The sequence below is a fragment of the Hylobates moloch genome, unplaced genomic scaffold (assembly GCF_009828535.3).
Source record: "Hylobates moloch isolate HMO894 unplaced genomic scaffold, HMol_V3 SCAFFOLD_19, whole genome shotgun sequence".
In the NCBI taxonomy this organism is placed as follows: domain Eukaryota; kingdom Metazoa; phylum Chordata; class Mammalia; order Primates; family Hylobatidae; genus Hylobates; species Hylobates moloch.
In genome coordinates, this window is record NW_026652294.1 from 1,439,403 (window position 1) to 1,463,896 (window position 24,494).

Genomic DNA, 24,494 nt, shown 5'->3' on the forward strand with positions numbered 1-24,494 from the left:
CTACAGCAGCCCCAAGAAGCTAACGCAGGCAGCCGCTGCCCAAGGACCTTTTTGACCTGCGCTTGGTAAATTGGCATCCAGAATCTGGACACAGAGCGGCGTTGCCACCACGGCAGTTCAGGTTATCAAACTCAAGATCCCACAGAAAATAAAGACTCCAGGCAGCAGGGAGGGAGAGGAAAGAATGGCAACCGCCAGAGGAGGTCCAGGTGCCGCAAGTGACCGCGAAGCCAAGCACTGGACCCAGTGGGTGGAGAGCTGTGTGGACAGGCTCCTGTCTGGACCAGTGCCTCAGGGACAGGCTGGGCTGGCCCCCACAGGACAGGAGTGGGCTCGGAAGATGGATGCCATTTAATTCCAAGAATAGAGCTTATGCTGTGCCAATATGGAACCATGCCCTTTTTTGATCTTCTAGATCCACTTTTTTTTTGGAGACAGAGTCTCACTCTGTTGCCCAGGCTGGAGTACAATGGTGCGATCTCAGCTCACTGCAACCTCCGCCTCCCAGGTTCAATGGATTCTCCTGCCTCAGCCTCCCAAGTAGCTGGGGTTACAGGCGTCTGCCACCACACCTGGCTAATTTTTGTATTTTTAGTAAAGATGGGGCTTCACCATGTTGGCCAGGCTGGTCTGGAGCTCCTGACCTCAGGTGATCTGTCCACCTTGGCCTCCCAAAGTGCTGGGATTACTGGTGTGAGCCACCATGCCCAGCCTCTAGATCCACTTTTGATAAAAGAATTGATAGTTTTTTATCTTTTTAGATCACAGGAGAAAAATATGTTAAGAGAAACGATCAACACAGGAAATCCTGCAAGACATGTTACAAAAGTGACCTAATGGAGGCAAAAATAATAAGATCAGTTCCAGTGGAAAGGAAAAGATGGTGCTGGCCGGGCGCGGTGGCTCATGCCTGTAATCCCAGCACTTTGGGAAGCTGAGGCAGGCGGATCACAAGGTCAGGAGATCGAGACCATCCTGGCTAACATGGAGAAACCCCGTCTTTACTAAAATACAAAAAATTAGCTGGGCGTGGTGGCGGGTGCCTGTAGTCCCAGCTACTTGGGAGGCTGAGGCAGGAGAATGGCGTGAACCCGGGAGGCGGAGCTTGCAGTGAGCGAAGATCGCGTCACTGCACTCCAGCCTGGGCGACACAGTGAGATTCAATCTCAAAAAAATAAAAATAAAAATAAAAAAGTATCTACACGGAATTAAAGTTCTGATGGGAAAAAAGTCTGAACCCTATAATTTAAAAGAAAGTTTCGGAGTGTTTCGCTGTGACCCCAGCTCTGTGGCCCTGGGCGGGCTGCCTCACTGCTGCCTCTGCTTCCTCACTCCGAAGGCAAGAAAGGGGAGTGGCGATGTCCACCCTCCCTCACTGAGGGGCCTGGGGAGAGGCGGGCAGGAGGGCAGGCGCCTCCTCCAGTGAGTCAGGGCACTGTGCGGGTGACGGTGGTGTTCTACCTGCGGAGGCCGCCAGAGCACGAAGCCTGAAGGGCAGCGGCAGGTGGGAAGGGACAGCGGAACCCAGAGTGGTCTTTTGGACACTGACAAGCCTGGATCAGGGTCGGGGGAGCTCCTGCAATCTCCTCTGTTCATGTAACTAACATCAAACTGGAGCCACTGCCTCAGCCCTCCAGCCACCACGCTGAAATCCACACCATCCCCACCTTTGGAAAGGACCCCAGTAGGGGCAACCTGAGAACCTCCTGGGTGCTGGGTGCTCTCCATGCTCAGGAACCGCGACACAGGCTGCCAGTCACTAAGCACCAAGGCATTAGACTTCGCAGATGCCTTCCCAGAGGCTGCCAGGATAGCATGAGGTCCTGGTGCCGGGCGCCCAGAGGCTGCAGAATTCAGCAGGAGGGACGGGAGGAGGCTCTGATGCAGTGGGTGGAGACAGGCTCCTGACCCGTGTGCTGTGATTTTTCTCTCCCCAGACCATTTAAAGGGAAGGAGAGACAAGGAAGCATCCAGGGAGCGTCCTGCTGAAGGCGGGGGCTCCGGGCTCCCCTCCCAGAACACCACCGCTTTTATCTTTATAAAGACAGGGTCTTACTATGTTGCCCAGGTTTGTCTCAATTAAACTCCTGGCCTCAAGCAATCCTCCTGCTTCTGCCTCCCAAGTCACTGGGATTATGTGCCTGAGCCATCTCGCCCAGCTATGAAGGGAAATTTAAATCCAGTGGGTTAAAAATTTTTGAAACACCTTACAGTTTACAGCACTTTTATTTGACCTGTATGGATTTATTTGCTCCTCATAGCAATGGCATGGGTTAAACAAGATAAGTATTGTTGTCTTGCTTTTACAGTTGAGAGAATTATATGAAGTGCTTATCTAATGCCCACTTTCTTGTTCTTAAATCTCTTTTGCCTTTGTTTGGATAGGGCTGCAGTGCATTGGCACAATCACAGCTCACTGAAGCCTCAACCTCCTGGCCTCAAGGAATCCTCCTGCCTTGGCCTCCCAAAGTGCTGGGACCCACAGCCTGTGGCTGTTAAATGGTCTTAAACCAAAAGCCCCCTCGCCCTTGCAGTTAGCCCCAGGCACGGTGTAGAGGGGCTGCACCGAAAGCGGAGTGCAAGGAAGGCGCAGGACAGGGAAAGGGAGGACTTCCCGGCTCTCGTCTGCTTCAGTGAAGGGGCTGGGAAGGGTTTGTCTGTGTCGAGCTGCGGTAAGGGCCAGGTGGGCTCAGCCTCAGCCCTCAGGGATGCGTGCTGGGGGACACGAGGGTCCTTACCCCTCAACCCCGCCCCCCACAAGGCACCCGCAGGGGATCTGGCCTCTGACCTCACAGTCCATGGCCTGGGCAGCGCGGCAGCTCCGACTCACTCCTGGTTCACAGTGTCCCAATGGCGACCTGGAAGAGGACACACAGAGTGGGCGGATGCTCCTGGGAAGCCCTGGTCAGGACCCCTTGGGAGGATGACGAAGCTGGCCTGTGCTCCCGAAATGGCGGCTGAGCCGAGGTCCTGGCCTGACCAGCGCATCCTGAGTTCCTTTCTGCTTGGCCGGAGCCAAGCTTTGTTTTCCTCATTCCAGATACTCGCCCAGGCACTCAGTGCCCTGGGGCCGACCCTGCACCTGAATTCAGCCCTCCCATGTGGCCCCAGGAAGACCTCAGGCATCAGGGAAACAGGGCCGTTGGCTCACAAATTATTTTATTATCATAAAATGTAAAATGTTTATAAAGAGAGAGAATGGATTTGACAAGTAAAAAATTAAATCTTCTGGCTGGACGCAGTAGCTCATGCCTGTAATCCTAGCACTTTGGGAGGCTGAGGCAGGAGGATCACTTGAGGTCAGTTCAAGACTAGCCTGGCCAACGTGGTGAAATCCCGTCTCTATTAAAAATAGAAAAAATTAGGCCAGGTGCAGTGGCTGATGCCTGTAATCCCAGCACTTTGTGAGGCTGAGGCGGGTGGATCATGAGGTCAGGAGATCAAAACCATCCTGGCTAATACGGTGAAACCCTGTCTCTACTAAAAATACAAAAAAAAATCAGCCAGGCATGGTGGCGGCCACCTGTAGTCCCAGCTACTCGGGAGGCTGAGGCAGGAGAATGGCGTGAACCCGGGAGGTGGAGCTTGCAGTGAGCCGAGAATCGCACAACTGCACTCCAGCCTGGACAACAGAGCGAGACTCCGTCTCAAAAAAAAAAAGAAAGAAAGAACAAGAAAAAAATTAGCTGGGCATGGTGGCACGCACCTGTAGTCTCTGGTACTCGGGAGGCTGAGGCAGGAGAATCACCTGAACCCGGGAGGCAGAGGTTGCAATGAGCCATGATCACGCCACTGCACTCCAGCCTGGGTGACAGATCGAGACCAAGATTGATCTGAGACGACGATTGCTTGAGCCCAGGAGTTCGAGGCTGCAGTGAGCTAGGATGGTGCCACTGCACTCCAGCCTAGGCACAGGGGGAGACCCTGGCTCCAAAATAAAAGAATGACCAGTCTGGGCCAGGAGCAGTGGCTCATGCCTGTAATCCCAGCACTTTGGGAGGCCGAGGCAGGCGGATCACGAGGCCAAGAGATAGAGACCATCGTGGCCAACATGGTGAAACCTCGTCTCTACTAAAAACACAAAACTTAGCTGGGCGTGGTGGTGCATGCACGCCTGTAGTCCCAGCTACTTGGGAGGCTGAGGCAGGAGAATGGCGTGAACCTGGGAGGCAGAGGCTGCAGTAAACCGAGATCACGCTACTGCACTCCAGCCTGAGTGACAGAGGGAGACTCCGTCTCAAAAAGAATGACCAGTCTGGCCAACATGGTGAAACCCCCTCTACAAAAATACAAAATTAGCTACTTGGGAGGCTGGGGCAGGAGGATCACTTACGCCCAGGAGGTGGAGGCTGCAGTGAGCGGAGATCACACCACTGCACTCCAGCCTGGGCGAGAGTGAGACCCGTCTCGAAAAAAAAAAAAAAAAAAGATCTGTGTAGCATCAGTATAGTAAGGTGTCTTAGAAAGACTGAAAACAAATTTCTACAGAACACTGTGAATAGAATAATCCTGTTTTAAAAAGTATTTGCGTGTGTGTGTGTGTGTGTGTGTGTGTGTGTGTGTGTGTAGACACAATATCAGGTTGAACCAAATGAAATGGCCATTTTCTAGGACAAAACCAAGCATTGGCAACTTCACATGGTTCCTGAATGCATAGGAAATAAAAAGCAAACAGAGGAGAGAGCCTGTGCCCAGGCAGAGAGGAGATGGCAGGAGGCAGCACTGACAGGCGCCTCACCCACCTCCCCGCCTGGGGGCTCGCACAGGCCTGGGGACCCTGCACCGTTGCAGGCTGCACCCTACTCTCCTTCTGGGGAGCCCAGGAGAAACCCTGGCTGGGTGTGGCCGTGCATTTCATAGGAAGGGACCAAGAGCAAATGACTGTGCTGCATGTGGACAGGGAGGCACCAGGATCTGGCTCCGGGGCCATCTGCCAGCTCCACAGGGGAGGAAGGGGAGTCTGCACTCACAAGAGACAAAGTGCAAGACAGACCCCACCCCAGAGCCACAGAGGCCACAGCACCTCCCAGGGCCACTGCCCAGGCCACGGCACAGTGGACCAGACCCTAGCTTCCGCCGCAAGGCCCCTCACCACTTTGTTCTCCAAGGAACAACTTCAGGGGTCTCTGTGGGGAAAGTGCCCACTGTCACCTCCGAGCTCGGGAGGCAGCTCACAAAAACCAGCTTCCTTCACACTCAGATACACGCCCACATCACAAGCAGACTGCGGCCACTTTGGCACTGCGGTGAGTCTCCCACCAGACCCTAACGCTGTGTCTCATGCAATGCTTCTCAGCCAGGGCGACTTGGATACCTAGGAAATATCTAGAGCTGTCTGGAGACATTCATGGGGGGTGTGCTCCTGGCACCTAGCGGGTAGCAGTGGGGGCATTACTCATCAGCTCAAACCCACAATTCATCCAGCCCAAAGTGTCACTAGTGCTCAGGGCCGAAGTCCCAAACCAGTGTGTTCATATACATATCGAATACCACTAACCCATACCGGTGTCATATACGTGGCAGAATACCCACTAATCCAAACCGGTGTGTCACATACACAGCAGAATACCACTGACCCATACGGATGTTGTCACATCACGGAGGAATACCACTAACCCATGCTGGTGTGTCACATACACAGCAAATACCACTAACCCCAGTGTTGGACATGTGAATAGCTTAGCATTGTCACCACTGAAGACAGGGCTGTGATGAGTACCCCGATGGGACATTTTTTTTGTTTGTTTGAGATGGAGTCTTGCTCTGTCCCCCAGGCTGGAGTGCAGTGGCGCAATCTCGGCTCACTGCAAGCTCTGCCTCCCGGGTTCACGCCATTCTCCTGCCTCAGCCTCCTGAGTAGCTGGGACTGCAGGCGCCCGCCACCACGCCCGGCTAATTTTTTGTATTTTTAGTAGAGACGGGGTTTCACCGTGTTAGGATGGTCTCGATCTCCTGACCTCATGATCCGCCCACCTCGGCCTCCCAAAGTGCTGGGATTACAGGCGTGAGCCACTGCGCCCGGCCCCCCAGTGGGACATTTTCTATCAAATCCATGATCATATGGGACAACAGAGGGGCGAGGTGTTGTGGCAGTCTCGGGAGAGGACAGAGTGAGGGCAGCTCCCCTGGGCTGTGCCTTGAGGCCACACGGCCCAGACCCTGGGGGCCCCATACCTTGGGACATGAGGCCACCTCCCCTAGACAACCGCCTTGGAGGGCTTTAGGAGCAGGGAGCGGCATTCCTAGGCCTGGCTGGTCAACTTCAGGCGGAGCAGCAGCCCTGCATCGGGTAACCTCTGTTTCATTTGTCACTTAAGAAGAAATCCAGTGAGTCAACTGCAGCTGTGAGTGGGCCTAGGAGGGCATGGATGCAGACGCCCTCGAAACCACAGAGGCTCCCCCGTCAATAGCGGCCCTACCCCCATCCCAACTCCTAAACAAAGTTGCCAGGAAGAAGGAAACTCAGGCAGCCAGGAGTTCATGTCCCCTCTCTTCCAAGGGCCAGTGGGAAGACGGCCAGGCAGGTGGGAAACGGGAAATACCCCACCTCACCTCAGTGAGGCTGCCCTCATGCCAGGACACTCACAGCCAGCATCCCTGAGGCCCTCGCAGTGAGCAGGGTGAGGTGCCGAGCCCCGCATGTACCATTCCCCCAGTCTCCAGGACTCTGCCGGACGGGGGTGCCATTCCCCCAGTCTCCAGGACTCTGCCAGATGGGGGTGACAAATACCACCTCTGACAAGAAGGACCCCAGCAGGCACCACCAGGCCCCTCTGCAGGCCTCCCCTCCAATCCTCACCACAGCCTCGCCAGGAAGGCACTTCTGCCCTGGTTTTGGAGACACAGCTGAGGCTCCAGGGTGCCCAGGGAGGGCAGGGGGCAGCTTCACTGCTGCTGAGCCGGGAGGTGCCAGGCCCTCACGAGTATGCTCAGATGCCAGCTTTGCTTCTGAGGCTCATGTGTCTCCCATGCACTCTGGAAGCCAAATGTCCTGGAACTCATTGAAAACACCATGCAGTCGGTCAGACAGAGGCATGGGCCACACGGGGACAGGCACAGCACACGGGTGCTCCCGGAGGAAGGTTTTTAAGGGCCAGATCTCTGCAGGGCAGTCCTCTCCTTGGTCAGCATCATCCCTGTCTTCCTAGTCGCACTCACAGGCAACAGCTGACTCACTGAATTTCTTTTCTAGTTTTTTGTTTTGTTTTGTTTTTTGAGGCGGAGTCTCACTGTGTCACCCACCCAAGCTGGAGTACAATGGCATGGTCTTGGCTCACTGCAACCTCCGCCTCCCAGATTCTAGAGATTCTCCTGCCTCAGCCTCCTGAGTAACTGGGACTACAGGTGTGTGCCACCACACCCAGCTAATTTTTGTATTTTTAGTAGAGACGGACTTTAACTATGTTGGGCAGGCTGGTCTCGAACTCCTGACCTCATGATCGCCCACCTTGGCCTCCCAAAATGCTGGGATTACAGGCGTGAGCCACCGTGCCTGGCCTGAATTTCTTTTTTTTTCTTTTCTTTTTTATTTTGGAGTTGGAGTCTTGCTCTGTCACCCAGGCTGGAGTGCAGTGGCACGATCTCAGCTCACTGCAAGCTCCGCCTCCTGGGTTCACGCCATTCTCCTGCCTCAGCCTCCCGAGTAGATGGGACTACAGGTGCCCAGCACCACGCCTGGCTAATTTAGGAACGTCGTGCTGCTCTAGGAACGTCCATCCACCCACCAAACTTCACAGCATGCTCCGTGCAGCGCCAAGGAAAGCTCCAACCCGGAAATGTGAACACACATGGACCATCGCCTAGATTGGTCACCCAGAGAAGGGGCAGTGCCATTTGGGTCGCTGAAGAATGCCCAAGAATTAATCAGAAAAGGAGAGGGGTAGGGAAAGGAATTCCTGACACTTCACTTTTTTGGGCCTTGGTGTCTTCAGGAAAATAAAGGGTTTGGGCTGGGTGCAGTGGCTCACGCCTGTAATCCCAGCACTTTGGAAGGCCAAGGCGGGTGGATCACGAGGTCAGGAGATCGAGACCATCCTGGCTAACACGGTGAAACCCTGTCTCTACTAAAAATAAAAAAAATTCTCCGGGCATGGTGGTGGGCGCCTGTAGTCCCAGCTACTCCGGAGGCTGAGGCAGGAGAATGGCGTGAGCCCGGGAGGCGGAGCTTGCAGCGAGCCGAGATCGCAACACTGCACTCCAGCCTGGGTGACAGAGCGAGACTCCGTCTCAAAAGAAAAAAAAAAAATAAATAAATAAATAAATAAATAAATAAATAAATAAATAAATAAAGGGTTTGGAGGCCGGGCATGGTGGCTCATGCCTGTAATCCCAGCACTTTGGGAGGCTGAGGCGGGTGGATCACGAGGTCAAGAGACTGAGACCATCCTGGTCAACATGGTGAAATCTCGTCTCTGCTAAAAATACAAAAATTATCCGGGTATGGTGGCGCATGCCTGTAATCCAGCTACTCGGGAGGCTGAGGCAGGAGAATCACTTGAACCTGGGAGGCGGGGGGTTGCAGTGAGCCGAGATCGCACCACTGCACTACCGCCTGGGCGACAAGAGCAAACTCTGTCTCAAAAAAAAAAAAAAAAAAAAAAAGAAAAAGAAAAGAAAAATAAAGGGTTTGGAGAAGGTGATTTCCTTTTTTTTTTTTTTTTTTTATTTGTTTTTCTGAGACGGAGTCTCGCTCTGTCGCCCAGGCAGGAGTACAATGGCATGATCTCGGCTCACTGCAACCTCTGCCTCCCGGGTTCAAGTGAGTCTCCTGCCTCAGCCTCCTGAGTAGCTAGGATTACAGGCACACACCACCACACCCGACTAATTTTTGTATTTTTAGCAGAGATGGGGTTTCACTATGTTAGCCAGGCTGGTCTGGAACTCCTGACCTCATGATCCACCCTCCCAAAGTGCTGGGATTACAGGCATGAGCCACTGCAGCCGGCCTGTTGTTGTTGTTCTTAAATGAACACATGTGAAAGGTTTTATTAACTCATTTTTTAACAGGGGAAACAGCGATGTTAAAACCATTCAAAGGAGTCCAAGAACTGTGTGCGCAGGCAACGGGGAAACTGGAAATGCGCTCACAAACTGACGCAAAACTGGGCCCAACGGCCACAAGGCACAGGTCATTTTCTACTGGGCAAAGTTCACTCGCCCGCCTGCCTGCCTGCCTGCCTGCCTGCCTGCCTGCCTGCCTGCCTTCCTTCCTTCCTTCCTTCCTTCCTTCCTTCCTTCCTTTCTTTCTTTCTTTCTTTTGAGATGGAGTCTCCCTCTGTCACCCAGGCTAGAGTGCAGTGGCGCAATCTCGGCTCACTGCAACCTCCACCTCCTGGGTTCAAGTGATTCTTCTGCTTCAGCCTCCCAAGCAGATGGGGCTATAGGAATGCACCATCATGCCCGGCTAATTTTTGTATTTTTAGCAGAGATGGGGTTTCACTATGTTGGCCAGGCTGGTCTCAAACTCCTGACCTTGTGATCTGCCCCCCGCCCCACCCCTCAGCCTCTCAAAGTGCTGGGATCACAGGCGTGAGCCACTCTGCCGGCCGCAAAGGATTCTTTAACACAAAAGAGCAGGACTCATGAGACTGACCTGACCATATTACATGGTGCAGCGAGAGTTCAATTCAACTAAGCCTCCTTATGCTTCTCTGACTAATTTAGGGCCATGCAGTATCAAACAGCAATGAGAGCACAAAAGCAGCTTCTCCCTGGCTATCTTCAGAAGGAATCTTAGATTGCCCTTGAACACCATCAACAATCTGCTATTCGGAGGGCTGGAAACTAAGCCTAAGAAACCACCAGGCTTCGGCCGGGCACGCTGGCTCACGCCTGTAATCCCAGCACTTTGGGAGGCCAGGGCAGGCAGATCACCTGAGCCCAGGAGTTCAAGACCAGCCTAGGCAATCTGGCGAAACCCAGCCTCTATAACATATACAAAAACTAGCCGGGCATGGTGGCATGTGCCTGTAGTCCCAGCTACTGGGGAAGGATTGCTTGAGCCCGGGAGGTGGAGGTTACAGAGAGCTGAGATCACGCCACTGCACTCCAGCCTGGGCAATAGAGCCTGACCCTGTCTCAAAAAAAAAAAAAAAAAAAAAAGCCCGGGCGTGGTGGCTCATGCCTGTAATCCCAGCACTTTGGGAGGCTGAGGCGGGCAGATCACAAGGTCAGGAGATCCAGACCATCCTGGCTAACACGGTGAAGCCCCGTCTCTACTAAAAATACAAAAAAAATTAGCTGGGCACAGTGGCGGGCGCCTGTAGTCCCAGCTACTCGGAAGGCTGAGGCAGGAGAATGGCGTGAACCCGGGAGGCGAAGCATGCGGTGAGCAGAGATTGCGCCACTGCACTCCAGCCTGGGTGACAGAGCGAGACTCCATCTCAAAAAAAAGAAAAAAGAAAAAAAAGAAAGCAATTTCAGCAGGTTTCTCCTGCAGTGCCTGGGCGAGTGAAGCCCACCCAAAGGTGAGGCGAGGGTGTGTTCTCAGAGCTCGCAACAGCAAGGGACTCGGCCGCTGTCACTCGCATTTGCCTGGCAGAGGCTCCAAGGGAAGCTACCTATCAATCCGTTAGGTGCACCTATGGCTTCTCTACTTGGTCTCAAGTTGGATGAAGCAGAGACAAAACTTCAGGAAGCTGCCAGTCAATCAAGCCCTGGCCATGTGGGGCTGACAGCACAGACTCTAGTTACGGCATGGCTTCCTGGATGGTTGCTAGCGACAGCATCTGGCTCCACAAGCTGGCCTGTGGCCTCCTGGGGGTCCTTGAAGGTAATGGGGTCCAGTCATGTCTGTTTGTACATTCAGTCTCTTATCTCTTTTATTCAGGTCCCTCAAAGAGCTTAAGTTCCTCAGCTGCTGGCAAGTAACCTTCCTGCCACGCTGTGAGCTGGGGCTGAGCCACTCTTCCCAGGAGGCCGAGAGCTCGCAGGCACTGGCTTCACGGTGGCCTCAGTTCCTCTAGAAGTGGGTGGTCAGCATCCTTTACAAATACGGCATTCCAGGGAAGGCCCTGGCTGCACTAGGAACTTATCCAGTTACATTTTAGTTTGAGAAAAGGCACAGATGCCAGTCCCTCAAAAAATTAAACCTAGAACTACCATTTGACCTAGAATTCAGCTTTTGGGTATTACGCTGAAGAACTGAAAAGTAGGGCCTGGAACACACATTTGCACACCCATGCTCACAGCAGACAAAGGACAAAATAGTCCAGATGTCTAACAGATGAGTGGAAAAACAAAACATGGGGTGACATACAATGGACACACGCTACAACACAGATGAACTTGAAGACATTATGCTGGGTGAACTAGGCCAGTCATGAAAGGACAAATACATGTGGTTCTATCTCCAAGGGGTGCCCAGAGTAGTCAACTTCACAAAGGCACCTGCCAAGGGCTGGGGGTGGCAAGTTAGTGTTTAATGCTACCATTTCTGGTTTGAAAGGTGAAAAAGTTCTGGAGATGATTGGTAGTAATGGTTGCACGACAATGAGACTGTACTGAATGCCACTGAACTGTCGTTTAAAAATGCTTACAATGGGAAATCTTATGCTATATCTATTTTACCACAATAAAAAATATACACTTAAAAAAGAGCCAGGTGGGCCGGGCACGGTGGCTCATGCCTGTAATCCCAGCACTTTGGGAGGACAAGGTGGGTGGATCACAAAGTCAAGTGATCAAGACCAGCCTGGCCAACATGGTGAAACCCAGTCTCTACTAAAAATACAAAAATTAGCTGGGTGTGGTGGTGCACGCCTGTAGTCCCAGCTACTCAGGAGGTTGAAGCAGGAGAATCGCTTGAACCCGGGAGGCGGAGGTTGCAGTGAGCCGAGATCGCGCCACTACACTCAAGCCTGGCGACAGAACAAGAACCAGGTGTGGGCTGGGCATGGTGGCTCACACCTGTAATCCTAGCATTTTGGAGGCCAAGGCAGGTGGATCACTTCAGGTCAGGTGTTCAAGACCAGCCTGGCCAACATGGAGAAAACCCCATCTCTACTAAAAATACAAAAATTAGCCGGGTGTGGTGGCGGGCACCTGTAATCCCAGCTACTCGGGAGGCTGAGGCAGGAGAATTGCTTCAACCCAGGAGGCGGAGGTTGCAGTGAGCTGAGATCATGCCACTGCACTCCAGCCTGGGTGACAGAGTGAGACCCCGTCTCAAAACAAACAAACAAAAAACAGAGCCAGGTGTAGTGGTGTGCACCTGTAATCTCAGCTCCTCGGAAGACTGCGGTGGGAGGACTGCTTGAAAGCCCGGGAGCTCAAGGCCAGCCTGGGCAACACAGTAAGGCCCCATCTCTAAAAATTACTATTATTATTAAAGTTTAAAATTTTTTAAATTTCAAATTTCAATTTTAAAAAGGACAGATTCTTACTGAACCTATGTAAATAACTATATCACCACAAAAAATAAGGAGACAGTGAGAATGGGGGTTCACTGAGAAAGTGATATCATTTAAAAATGTTTTGGCCAGGCGAGGTGGTTCACGCCTGTAATCCCAGCACTTTGGGAGGCTGAGGCGGGTGGATCACGATGTCAGGAGATCGAGACCATCCTGGCTAACCTAAGTCTCTACTAAAAATACAAAACATTAGCCGGGCGTGGTAGCGGGTGCCTGTAGTCCCAGCTACTCAGGAGGCTGAGGCAGGAGAATGGCGTGAACCCAGGAGGCAGAGCTTGCAGTGAGCCGAGATCGCACCACTGCACTCCAGCCTGGGCGACAGAGTGAGACTCCGTCTCCAAAAAGAAAAAAAAAAAAAGTTTCATATCTGGCCGGGCACAGTGACTCATGCCTATACTCCCAGCACTTTGGGAGGCTGATGAGGGCTGATGGGAGGCGTTCAAGACCAGCGTGGCCAACATCTCTACTCTACATCCCAGCTCTACTAAAAATACAAAAAATGAGCCGGGTGAGGTGATAGGCAACTGTAGTCCCAGCTACTCGGGAGGCTGAGGAAGGAGAATTGCTTGAACCCAGGAGGTGAAGGTTGCAGTGAGCTGAGATTGCTCCACTGCACTCCAGCCTGGGTAACAGAGCAAGACTCTGTCTCAAAAAAAAAAAAAAAGTTTCATATCCATCTACCGCAGCAGAGCCTACTAAATCATTACAGATTACAGACACTAAGAATGAGAAAGCATTTTCCCTTATATCTAGAAAACAGAAATGAACACGTCAGCTATATTCCAAGCAAACCACCACGATTCAGTTCCCTCAGCAGCCCATCGCATTCTGCAGGACTCGGAGCCACAGCTTCCACCCTCACGAAGCCCTGGCCCGGCGCACTGGGGTGGTCTGAGAGCCATTGAGATAACGTCAGTGCAGAAGCCTGGGCCCAGAGGCTCTAATAGTCACCGGTGAAAGCACCAGGCAATCCTTTCCCACGTGGGGAACATCAGCACGAGAAGAGTCAAAGTCTCTTTTCATAACGATTCTCTAACGCATCTGGCCAGATGCGTTATTCAGATATTTTCTGAATGAAAATATCCTACACGGAGCAAGGGGGGGCACTGACAAGCACGGGGCCTCCCGCCAAGCCCAGAACTTCTGAAATATTTCCATGAATAACATTTACACATACACACTGAACCAACGAGCCATGGCCAGCGTCTCTTGTGATTTGACAACCACTCTTCCCGTGCGGGTCTTACAAGATAACGCTTAAAACAAACCTCATTATGTCTATAGTATTTTTCTTTCTATAAGGTGAATGATCACATCTTTATGGTTCTCCAGGGGCACTCAGAGTCTCAGGGACAGTCTTAGAGGCAATCTGGACAGTTGTTTAAGGCAGGCTCGCGGGTGTCTGAGAGGGAAGACTTGATTATCCATTAACAAAACAAACCTGATCTTTCACAAGTGATGAACCTTTGTTCTTTGTTTTTTCCCCTTAAATAAGCACAAACATAATAAAGTCAACATAAAGCATCAAAGATGATTCTGCTGTACAGAACCTCTGCCATCCAGGTGCATTACACAGAGAGGAAAGAATAATCTTTCACTTTTTTTTTTCTTTTGAGATGGAGTCTCGCTCTGTCGCCCAGGCTGCAGTGCAGTGGTGCGATCTTGGCTCACTGCAAGCTCTGCCTCCTGGGTTCACGCCAATTCTCCTGCCTCAGCCTCCTGAGTAGCTGGGACTACAGGCACCCGCCACCACGCCCGGCTAATTTTTTGTATTTTTAGTGGAGATGGGGTTTCACCATGTTAGCCAGGATGGTCTCGATCTCCTGACATCGTGATCCACCCGCCTCGGCCTCCCAAAGTGCTGGGATTACAGGCGTGAGCCACCGCGCCTGGCCATAATCTTTCACTTTGAAGGCAAAGGCGTTAATGAGTAAACAAAGAAGGCAAGACCATCAAGGCCAGCAAACTTTGCTAAAATTGTGACATAATTCCTTGCTGCTTTTCAGACTCAGGTACCAAGATGATAAAAGGCACATACCTAGCTTTACCCTTCACTATGTTTTTTGTCGTTTTTACCACGTTTTGGAAAACACTGGTAAATCGCTTTAGGAGAGAGTGTGGACCAGGATATCGTAGGGTGCCTGAGGCCCATTTCAGAGAATCTGTGAGGTTAAAAAGCTTCCATAACACAGTTTCTTCTGCCATTCTCTCATGAGGGTACAGTGGACTTTCTCAGGGGCTGAGCGAAAGAGATACTGCAAAAACCGAGAACCCAGGTATCCTCTATTCAGTCAGACACCTAGGAGATCTGCAGAAACACTGACACAATGCTGTTCTTCTCAATAGAAATGTTTTGTTTTAGGCTGGGCGCGGTGGCTCACGCTTGTAATCCCAGCACCTTGGGAGGCCGAGGCGGGCAGATCACGAGGTTAGGAGGTCGAGACCACGGTGAAACCCCGTCTCTACTAAAAAATACAAAAAAAATTAGCCGGGTGTGGTGGCGGGCGCCTGTAGTCCCAGCTACTCGGAGAGGCTGAAGCAGGAGAATGGCGTGAACCCGGGAGGCGGAGCTTGCAGTGAGCCGAGATTGCGCCACTGCACTCCAGCCTGGGTGACAGAGCAAGACTCCGTCTCAAAAAAAAAAAAAATAAATCAAAACTATTAAGGGTTGCTTTGATCCTCAGACAGTCTGAGTCTGCTTCAAACCCATGGGGAATGGAACTTTCATCCCCAGCCTGCAGAGAGAAATAAGCAGTAGCATCCCTGCCTCAGAATTCCCTAATCCAATGCTCTGGAATCTGAAATGGCCTCCCTCTGTGAATGTAAGACACAGAAAATCCCAAGTGCCTTCCCTAACAACATCCTAAGTAAGTCTGGACTGGTAAGATTCCAACATTCATGAAAACACTGTCAACATCCGAACTAGCAGCTTTGATGAGGGGTCGGGGATAGAGAATTTGCCAAGTCAGTAAGTAGTCCCAGTCTTGGAGACAGCTCAGTGAGGACCAAAGCCTGTGTGTCCAGCTCAAGACATCCTCGACAGAGGACCTGAGACATCCTCCACAGAGCACCCGAGACATCCTCCACAGAGCACCCAACACATCCTCCACAGAGGACCCGAGACATCCTCCACAGAGGACCCAACACATCCTCCACAGAGGACCCAACACATCCTCCACAGAGCACCCAACACATCCTCCACAGAGGACCCAACACATCCTCCACAGAGCACCCGAGACATCCTCCACAGAGGACCCTGCAATATTCTATTAACTTGGACTTACAATGCCTCACAACAACACCCCTGTGAGGTAGGTCAGTATGATTACCCCCATTTGACAGATGGGGAACTGAGGCATTGAAAGAAGTGACTTGCCAAGGTCATGACTGCACGCCAAGATACGGCCTCTTTTTAGAGCTGAAAAAAAACTAGGTATACCTAGTAACCAACGTTTTACTATTCTGTCTTACTGAGTAAGTATGTCGATATCCAAAGAATACCTACTCAACTCCGTTTAATATCAGTCCAAGGTTTTGTTACCTAAGCTTTATCTTGGTACAGTACACTTTCAGAATAATGAACACATTTATTTGAACACAAACTTATATTTGTCATAATCTTAAACATTATGTAAGAGTAATATTAGCTGATTTGATAAGTAAACCCGTAGAAGTTTAGGGGAGAAAGCCAAGTAGAATAAAAGGTACACCTGTATTATAGCTAATACTGATAAACTGAAGAAAAAGGGGGAGGGATAGCATTAGGAGATATACCTAATGTTAAATGACGAGTTAATGGGTGCAGCACACCAACATGGCACATGTATATATATGTAACAAACCTGCACGTTGTGCACATGTACCCTAAAACTTAAAGTATAATAATAAAAAAAAACCTGAAGAAAAGACATAGCTTTTTCAAACCCAAATTATTAGTCTCATTTGCCAAAGATTTACATCAAATATGTGAACTTAGATGATTATTGTTATTATTATTATTGGAGACAGGGTCTGGCTCTGTTCCGCAGGCTGGATTGCAGTCACAGCTCACTACAGCCTCAACCTCCCGGGCTCAGGTGATCCTCCCACCTCAGCCTCCAGAGCCGGGACTACAGGTACAACCACCATGCCCGGCTAATCTTTTAGTTTTTGTAGAGTCAAGGTCTTGCCATGTTGCCCAGGCTAGTAACGAGCTCCTGGACTCAAGACATCCTCCTGCCTCAGCCTCCCAAATTGCTAGGATTACAGGTGTGAGCCACTGCACCTGGCCTGAACTTAATATTCTTAAAATATTCCAGTTTGTTTCTGTAAGAAGTATTTCTTTTCTTTTTTTTTTTTTTTTTTTGAGATGGAGTCTCACTTTGTCGCCCAGGCTGGAGTGCAGTGGCGCGATCTCAGCTCACTGCAAGCTCCGCCTCCCAAGCTCAAGCGATTCTCCTGCCTCAGCCTCCCAAGTAGCTGGAATTACAGGCATGCACCACTATGCCTGGCTAATTTTATATTTTTAGTAGAGAGGGGCTTTCTCCATGTTGGCCTGGCTAGTCTCAAACTCCCGACCTCAGGTGATTGACCCGCCTCGGCCTCCCAAAGTGCTGGGATCACAGGCGTGAGCCACTTCGCGCCTGGCCTTGTTTGTTTGTTTGTTTTTTGAGACGGAGTCTCACTCTGTCGCCCAGGCTGGAGTGCAATGGTGTGATCTCTGCTCACTGCAACCTCCTCAGCCTGGGTTCATGCCATTCTCCTGCCTCAGCCTCCCAAGTAGTTGGGAGTATAGCGTCTGCCACCATGCCCGGCTAATTTTTTTGTATTTTTTAGTGGACACGGGGTTTCACCGTGTTAACCAGGATGGTCTCGATCTCCTGACCTCGTGATCCGCCCGCCTCAGCCTCCCAAAGTGCTGGGATTACAGGCGTGAGCCACCATGCCTGGCCAAGAATTTCTTTTTAAATTTAAAGTCTAGTGCATTAAAATTATTAGAAGTACAGCCAGGCACGGTGGCTCACACCTGTAATCCCAGCACTCTGGGAGGCCAAGGCAGGAAGATTATCTGAGATCAGGAGTTCAAGACCAGCCTGGCCAACATGGTGAAACCCTGTTTCTATTAAAAATACAAAAATTAGCCAGGCATGGTGGCACACACCTGTAATCCCAGCTACTTGGGAGGCTGAGGCAGGAGAATTGCTTGCACTCCAGCCTGGATGACAGGGCAAGACTCCGTCTCAAAAAAAAAAATTATAATAGGCCAGGCGCGGTGGCTCACGCCTGTAATCCCAGCACTTTGGGAGGCCGAGACGGGCCAGATTACAAGGTCAGGAGATCGAGACCATCCTGGCTAACATGGTGAAACCCCATCTCTACTAAAAATACAAAAAAATTAGCCGGGCATGGTGGCGGGTGCCTGTAATCCCAGCTACCCGGGAGGCTAAGGCAGGAGAATCTCGAACCCGGGAGGCAGAGGTTGCAGTGAGCCGAGATCGTGCCACTGCACTCCAGCCTGTGTGACAGAGTAAGACTCCATCTCAAAAAAAAAAAAGATAATAAATAAACAAATAAGTTATTAGAAGTACGATTTTCTTATGTTCTGGAAATCTTAGAAATATTTACTTATATAAGCTAATCACGAACCAATCAGAATAGAGTTTCTCCAATTGAAGACACTTCGTGACTTTACCCAATGACTCAAAAAAAGTTTTCAACATTCACTTAGTGAGAGGCAAAGGCCTTTCTGAATTACAACTTCAGCCCCAGGGCAAGAGTAAACACAGAAACTGGAAAACTCCCTGGACCAGGTGTCAAAGAGTTGTTCTTCCTGGTGGACACAAAATTCTGGATTGAATTGAGCTCAAAAGAGGCTAAGGACACAGAGAACGAAGCCCAATCATCCAGATTCTCTGTATCTGACCACAGAGAACTGATCTCTGTCATCCGCCTACAAAGATGAGCAAAACAATACGACCACAAACCAATGCTCAATCACCGATGTCACCAGGCCATGGGTAAGCCAGAAACCAACAGAACACAGAGTCAGAGGCGGGGGAAACAGAGACACGGAGAGAAAACAGAGAAACAGGGTCTGCGAAGTGAAAAGTTCCACTGCTGCTTGAATTTGCCTCTGGTAGCCAAGAAAAGGCCAGCACTTTGGGAGGCTGAGGCAGGAGGATCACTTGAGCCCAGGAGTTTGAGGCAAACCTGGGCAACACAGTGAGACCCTGTCTCTACAAAAAATACAAAATAAAAAATGAATGAAACATTGACACCTGCTGTAACATGAGTTACAGCAGTTAACATGAGTTGAAAATATGCTACACGAAAGAAGTCAGTCACAAAAGACCACGTAGCGTATGATTCCATTAGTATGAAATGTCCTAAATGTGCAAATCCATAGACAGAAAGATTACAGCTGCCAGGGCTGCGGAGGAGCCGCCAGTATATCTGGAGCTTCTCTTTGGGGTACTGAAATGTTCTGCCCGTAGGTGGTGGTGATGGTCGCACACTGTGAACATACTAAGCCACTGAACTGTACACTTTAAATGGGTGAATTTTATGGCATGTGCAGTACGTCTCAATCAAATGGTTTTTGAAAAGGCAGCCAGCAGGAGGGGGCATGAGGAGGCAAGAGCCTCTTCAGGTGACTGGGCCCCCTCCCAGAGGTCGGAGGCTCCACCACAGGCCCCGGAAGTCAGTGGACCCCGATGCTCCAGGCCTCCGTGACCCGGGAGTCCTGCCTCCCTCCCCTGCCCAGGCCCTGGGCTTCTGGGTGGGGCATGGTGGCTGGCAGGGGAAGGCAGGTGTCCCTCAGCTACTCCAGAATCCCTGGTGAGCCTATCTGCTTCTGGTCCGCCCCTCCCTGAACTCTCTGTAGACTCTGTCATAAAGAACAAGGCTGGGCCGGCGGTGGCTCACGCCTGTAATCCCAGCACTTTGGGAGGCTGAGGTGGGCGGATCATGAGGTCAGGAGATCGAGACCATCCTGGCTAACAGGGTGAAACCCCTGTTTTTGTATTTTGTAAAAATACAAAAAATTAGCCGGGCGTGGTGGTGGGCGCCTGTAGTCCCAGCTACTCAGGAGGCTGAGGCAGGAGAATGGCGTGACCCCGGGAGGCGAAGCTTGCAGTGAGCAGAGATCGCGCCACTGCACTCCAGCCTGGGCGACAGAGTGAGACTCATCTCAAAAATAAATAAAGAAAGAAATAATAACTAACTAACTAAATAAAGAACAAGGCTGTCACCACATCCCAGGCAGAGTCCAAGTCAGGGCAGAGCCTCGCAGAGCACAGCAGGGCCTGTGCCGCGCCAACGCCGTGCCTCCGCCTGGGAGAAATGCCACCCAGCCCCTGGTAGAAACGACTCACTCTCCTATGGAGGGGCTGATGACCCAGGAGCGGCTGGCTGCTGGCGTGAGTACACGGGTGACCCTTCCACAAAGGCTCCTAGCTGGGCTCCTTGCTCAGTTGGCCAGGTGTGGAGCTGGATGTCTGCAGGGGTCCTCAGGGATGCCCGGAGGGAGAAACAAGGCTTTTGGGGAAATGGTGACACCTGGGGCCAGAGTTCTCACAGTCAGGCCCCATCTCTCCCTGCCTGGATTTCAGGGGAAGTGGGGCTTGGGTAAATAGGAACGGAGGTGACCATCGGGCCGGAAGGGTGTGTGGGCCACAGAGAAGCACCCTGAGGCTGTGCTGTCATCCAGAGTGCCACCCTGCCTTTCCAGGGCACAGCAAGGAAGTGCCTGCTGGAAGGATCCTGGGGACAGTTGTTAAGGCAATTTTTTCTTCTCATAGCGTGCCTGCCTCCGTTCCGGGGCCAGGACGGTGCCTTACTGACTCCACACACAGAGGCAGCTGGGTCCAGGAGGCAGCCATCCCAAACGCAGTGACCTCCAGCACCCAAAGCTCGGAGTTCGCAGCTGAACCCAGGAGGCACCCACCTTCCTGTCTCTAGGGAGATGCCAGCTGGTGCAGGAGCCACTCCCAGTCCCAATGCCAGGCCTGGTCACGTGGTGCCCTGCCAGGCTGAGGGGGTGGTGCACTTGCCCGCTGGCCTCCGGTGCCCTCAGGCCCAGCCTCACTGTCACAGGACCGGAGCTCCTCAGGGATGGCCACTCTCCTGGACTTACCCCCAGGAGGGATGCCCTGCTGCTTCCCAGGGGCCTTCGTGCCACTGGCCCCTTTCTTTCCACCCCCATATGCCACCCCTGCCTACTCTCTTCCCTGGTCCTGGGTTGCCACTCCTGTCCTGTTCTCCTGCTGTCCCCACCCCAGCCCTGACCCCAGATGGCTCTCCCTAGAAAAACACGGGAACCCCAGAGAAGCTCAATCCCCCAAGTCCATCTGCATTTTAAGAAGCCCTCACGCACTCCCAGCCCAGAGAGGGAAGCTGTAAAGGTGGACTGGTCATGTCGGGCTTTGAACCTGCAATGTGATCTCACCTTCCCCATCTGTAAAAGGGACACTCCCTGCCTTGTGGGATCACATGCAGTATCAGAAAAAGCACCTGACATGTGACATTCACTTACAGAGGGTTTTCCCTTCTCTTTGGTTTTGGGCGAGAATGGGAGAGGCCCAAGCAGGAGCTCCTGGAACACCGCCCATCCCGGACCCAGGATTGTAGTCACCTGAACACTCACCCAGACACAGGGGAACTTCACAGAATGAATGTGAGGAATAAAATGAGACATTCAGTTACACAAATTAAACCAAACACAGATGCAGAGGTGCCCCATAACAGAAATAGAGCAACTACTGCCAGCCTTGGATGAAAGCTCTTGGCCAAGGGCCATGACAGCGGCGGGGAGGTTCAGCAGCTGTCCCCAAGCACACAGGGCATTTGGAACCTCCAAGCCCAGCCTGTCCCACCAGGCCACAGCACACATTTTCCTTCCTCTGAAGAAAGGGGGTTTGTTAAGCCAGCGAGGAGGGAAGCCAAGGACTGCCCCCAGCGCCAGCATGGCTGTGAGCATAGAAGCGGGCTGAGCCACAGGCTGGGGGATCCCACGCAGACCAGGCAAAGCTCAGGCAGGATGCTCTGCAGAAAGCTCCCTGGTGATCTGGACCCAGAGCCAGACTGAGCCGCAGCCCCAGAAGACAGGTATCTCCTCCCCTGGGGCCACAGCAGCCACAGAGGCCACCCACGGCTTCCACTAGGACAGTGTGTCTTTCCCATTACTCTACGTGCCTAAAAGTGACCAGCCCCCTTTCAGGTCTGGTCTATGATCCAGATGGTGGTCTTCCCCCCACCCATTTTTTTTTTTTTGAGATGGAGTCTCGCTCTGTCACCGAGGCTGGAGTGCAATGGCGCGATCTCGGCTCACTGCAAGCTCCGCCTCCCGGGTTCACGCCATTCTACTGCCTCAGCCTCCCGAGTAGCTGGGACTACAGGTGCCCACCACCACGCGCAGCTAATTTTTTTTGTATTTTTAGTAGAGATGGGGTTTCACCATGTTAGCCAGGATGGTCTTGATCTCCTGACCTCATGATCCACCCACCTCGGCCTCCCAAAGTGCTGGGATTACAGGCATGAGCCACCGCGCCCGGCTGGTCTTTCCCCTTTAAGACCCCACTTCCCACCCCCACCCTGGCCAAGCTGATAGGATTCAAGGAGTGCGGCGGTGCAATCACAGCTCACTACAGCCTCGAACTCCTGGGCTCAAGCAATCCTCCCATCTCAGCCTCCCAAAGCCACTTCCTCCTTTTCTTAGTTGTTGGCTTCTTCTACAGAAAAGGATCCCGAAAACAAACATCTAAAATGCCAACCAAGAATTCAATCTGCAAGGCAGCAGCACCTCCAGAAATAGCTGCTTTGTGGCCTGTTTGCCGTTTATGCGAAACTTCCCCATTTTGGACCAACGCAAGCAGAAAGAGAAAAGGAGGAAGATAAAGGAAAAGAGGTAGGCTGTGTTGGGGCTGGATGGGGCTGTAGGAACCTGCCAGCAGTGGCTCTTGGGGAAAACCCCACCGCGAGGGTTCTGAACCCCTGCCACGGAAGCTTCCCCTTTCCCACACACGTCACTTGCTGCCTTGGAATCTGGGCTGCCTCCCTCCCGGGGGCTCACGGGGAGCGCGGCCACAGAAAGGCTCCTTACCCGCAGTGGCCTAACAGGTGTGACATGTGGAGGGGGAGTCTGGGCAGTGTGCCTGATGCTCGGAGCCGAGACCCTGGAGTCCAACTCCCTCGGGTGTGACCTCGGACAAGTTACTTAGCCTCTCCTTGCCTCAGTTTCACCATCTGGAGAATGGGGATGCTACCCTCGTCTGACCACTGTGATGTCCAAATGAGCCAGTCAGCACACATCAAGTGCTCCGTGAGCGTCCGGCACACAGGTGCTTGTCTCTGTCCTGTGCTTCAGCTCCATCAGTGTCTTCTTCAGACCTGTCACTGGCTTGGGGCAAGGATATATGTGGCCACTGAAGGCGGTCCGCCAGGTATGGCAGCCGTGGAGCTGCTAATTAGGCCCTGTGAGTGGGAGGCCCTGGTGGGGTGGGCAGGGGCAGACGCCCAGCTGCTCTCGGGGACACTCCAGGCCTGCGCTGCCCTCCACAGCCCCAGCCGGAGAGTGGTGACCAGATGTCAACTACAGGAAGCATTTCCAGAGGCCACAGCTCTACAGGGAGGTCTCTCATGGGCTGACAGCCAGAGCCAGTGCTCTGGGTCCCCTGAAACAACAGGCACAGTCCTCGGTCATGTCGAGGACCTGCTCAGCCCCTCCACTTGGCACCAGAGAGAGGACGACTCACGGCCCTTCTGCCTGGAAGGCAGGCTCCGGGGTCAAATGTCCATCTGCCTCCATCACCCTCATCCATCCTTGTCAGTCCAGGGGCCTGGGCACTGCTGGGGCTCCTGGGCAGGCAGTTCCCCCTTGCAAATGAGTGGGACCCTCAGCTCCTTCGATCAGCATCCTCACATCAGCTGAGCCTGTGAGCATCCCTACGCAAGGCCTCTGAGCTGGGCATGCGACACCCCTTCCCACCCAGGCACCCTCCCCCTAGAATCCCCCATACCACCCTGGGGGCACGCCCCGCGTCCCTCTCTGGCAAGCTCCTGCACAACCCTGAAACCACCTGATAGCCACCGTCTATCCTGCCCAACCTCCTCAGAAGCACTAACAGCACCTCGCCCCAGCCACGGCAGGTCTCTGCACCCCTCATCTCAGTCACCACTCTCACATCTCATGAACAGAAACACTAGCTGCCTCCTCATGCTCCGTGTGCCCGTCCTGGGAGATCCCTGCCTTTAAGCTCCAGCCACGAACTGCTGACCCCGCATTTCCTCTTCCCTCCCTGGGCAAGAGGGGCAGAAGGGGCAGGGACACACACCTCAGGTCACAGGCAGAGGCTTGGCCAGGGTCCTCCTCCCAACAGTGCCTCCCTGGAGCTCTGTCTACCTCAACTTCTGATGCCAGAGGATCCCTCTGCGCTCCCCACGCCCTTAAGACCCCAGCTCAGGGAATCTGGTCTCAGTCATCACTCCCAGGGGACTGCAGGGCCCCAGGACCGCACACATTCAGGCCCAGGAGAGCTCTCCCCATCTCAGAGCCTCCTGCGGGTGGAGATGGAATGTGGAAAAACCACATCCTCTGCAGCTCCCCCACAGTGAGAACGAGGACTGAGGGTGTGGATAAGGCTCCAGGAAAGGGGTGCAAGCCTGGGAAAGTGGAAGAGCTCTGGGTGGGTCCATCTGCTCCTCACCTGCCCCGACCCTGCCTGCAGGTGAAGGCCGGTCCGGCCCCAGAAGGCCCAGCCCCCAGCCCACTTACAGAGTCCACACTGTGCTCCTCCAGCCGGCCCCTCGCTGCCCACCAGAGCCATCATGTGACCCCAGCACCGGCTGCACATTCGTATTTGTTGAATGAATGAATGAACCCTTGCCAGCCCAGCCACTTGGTGGCTGAGGGCTTCAGGGCTCTCCCTGGGTCCCCTGGGGTCATTCAGCCACTCAACAGTTTCCCAGCAGCAGCAGCAAAGAGGATCCGCACATCACTGCCAGTGCTCTAAGGAGCGGGCGAGCCCCCGGAGGCGGCCGCTCTGACCGCGCTTGGTCAGCCCTGAGCTCCGCTCGCGAGGAGCCGGCAGGTGTCTGCGGTGCTGGAAA

General features: G+C 52.7%; 1 protein-coding gene across 1 annotated transcript in view; it reads right to left on the minus strand.

The window, feature by feature from the left end:
• Window positions 1–24,179, minus strand: part of BID (BH3 interacting domain death agonist) — a 36,040-nt gene extending 11,861 nt beyond the window's left edge. Inside the window, exons 1-2 of the mRNA XM_032140050.2 lie at window positions 24,160–24,179; window positions 2,789–2,858 (exon numbers count right to left, since the gene is read on the minus strand). Of these exons, the coding sequence (XP_031995941.1) occupies window positions 2,789–2,800 (12 nt within the window). The 5' untranslated portion in view covers window positions 2,801–2,858; window positions 24,160–24,179. The remainder of the gene's footprint in view (window positions 1–2,788; window positions 2,859–24,159) is intronic.
• Window positions 24,180–24,494: the final 315 nt, after the last annotated feature.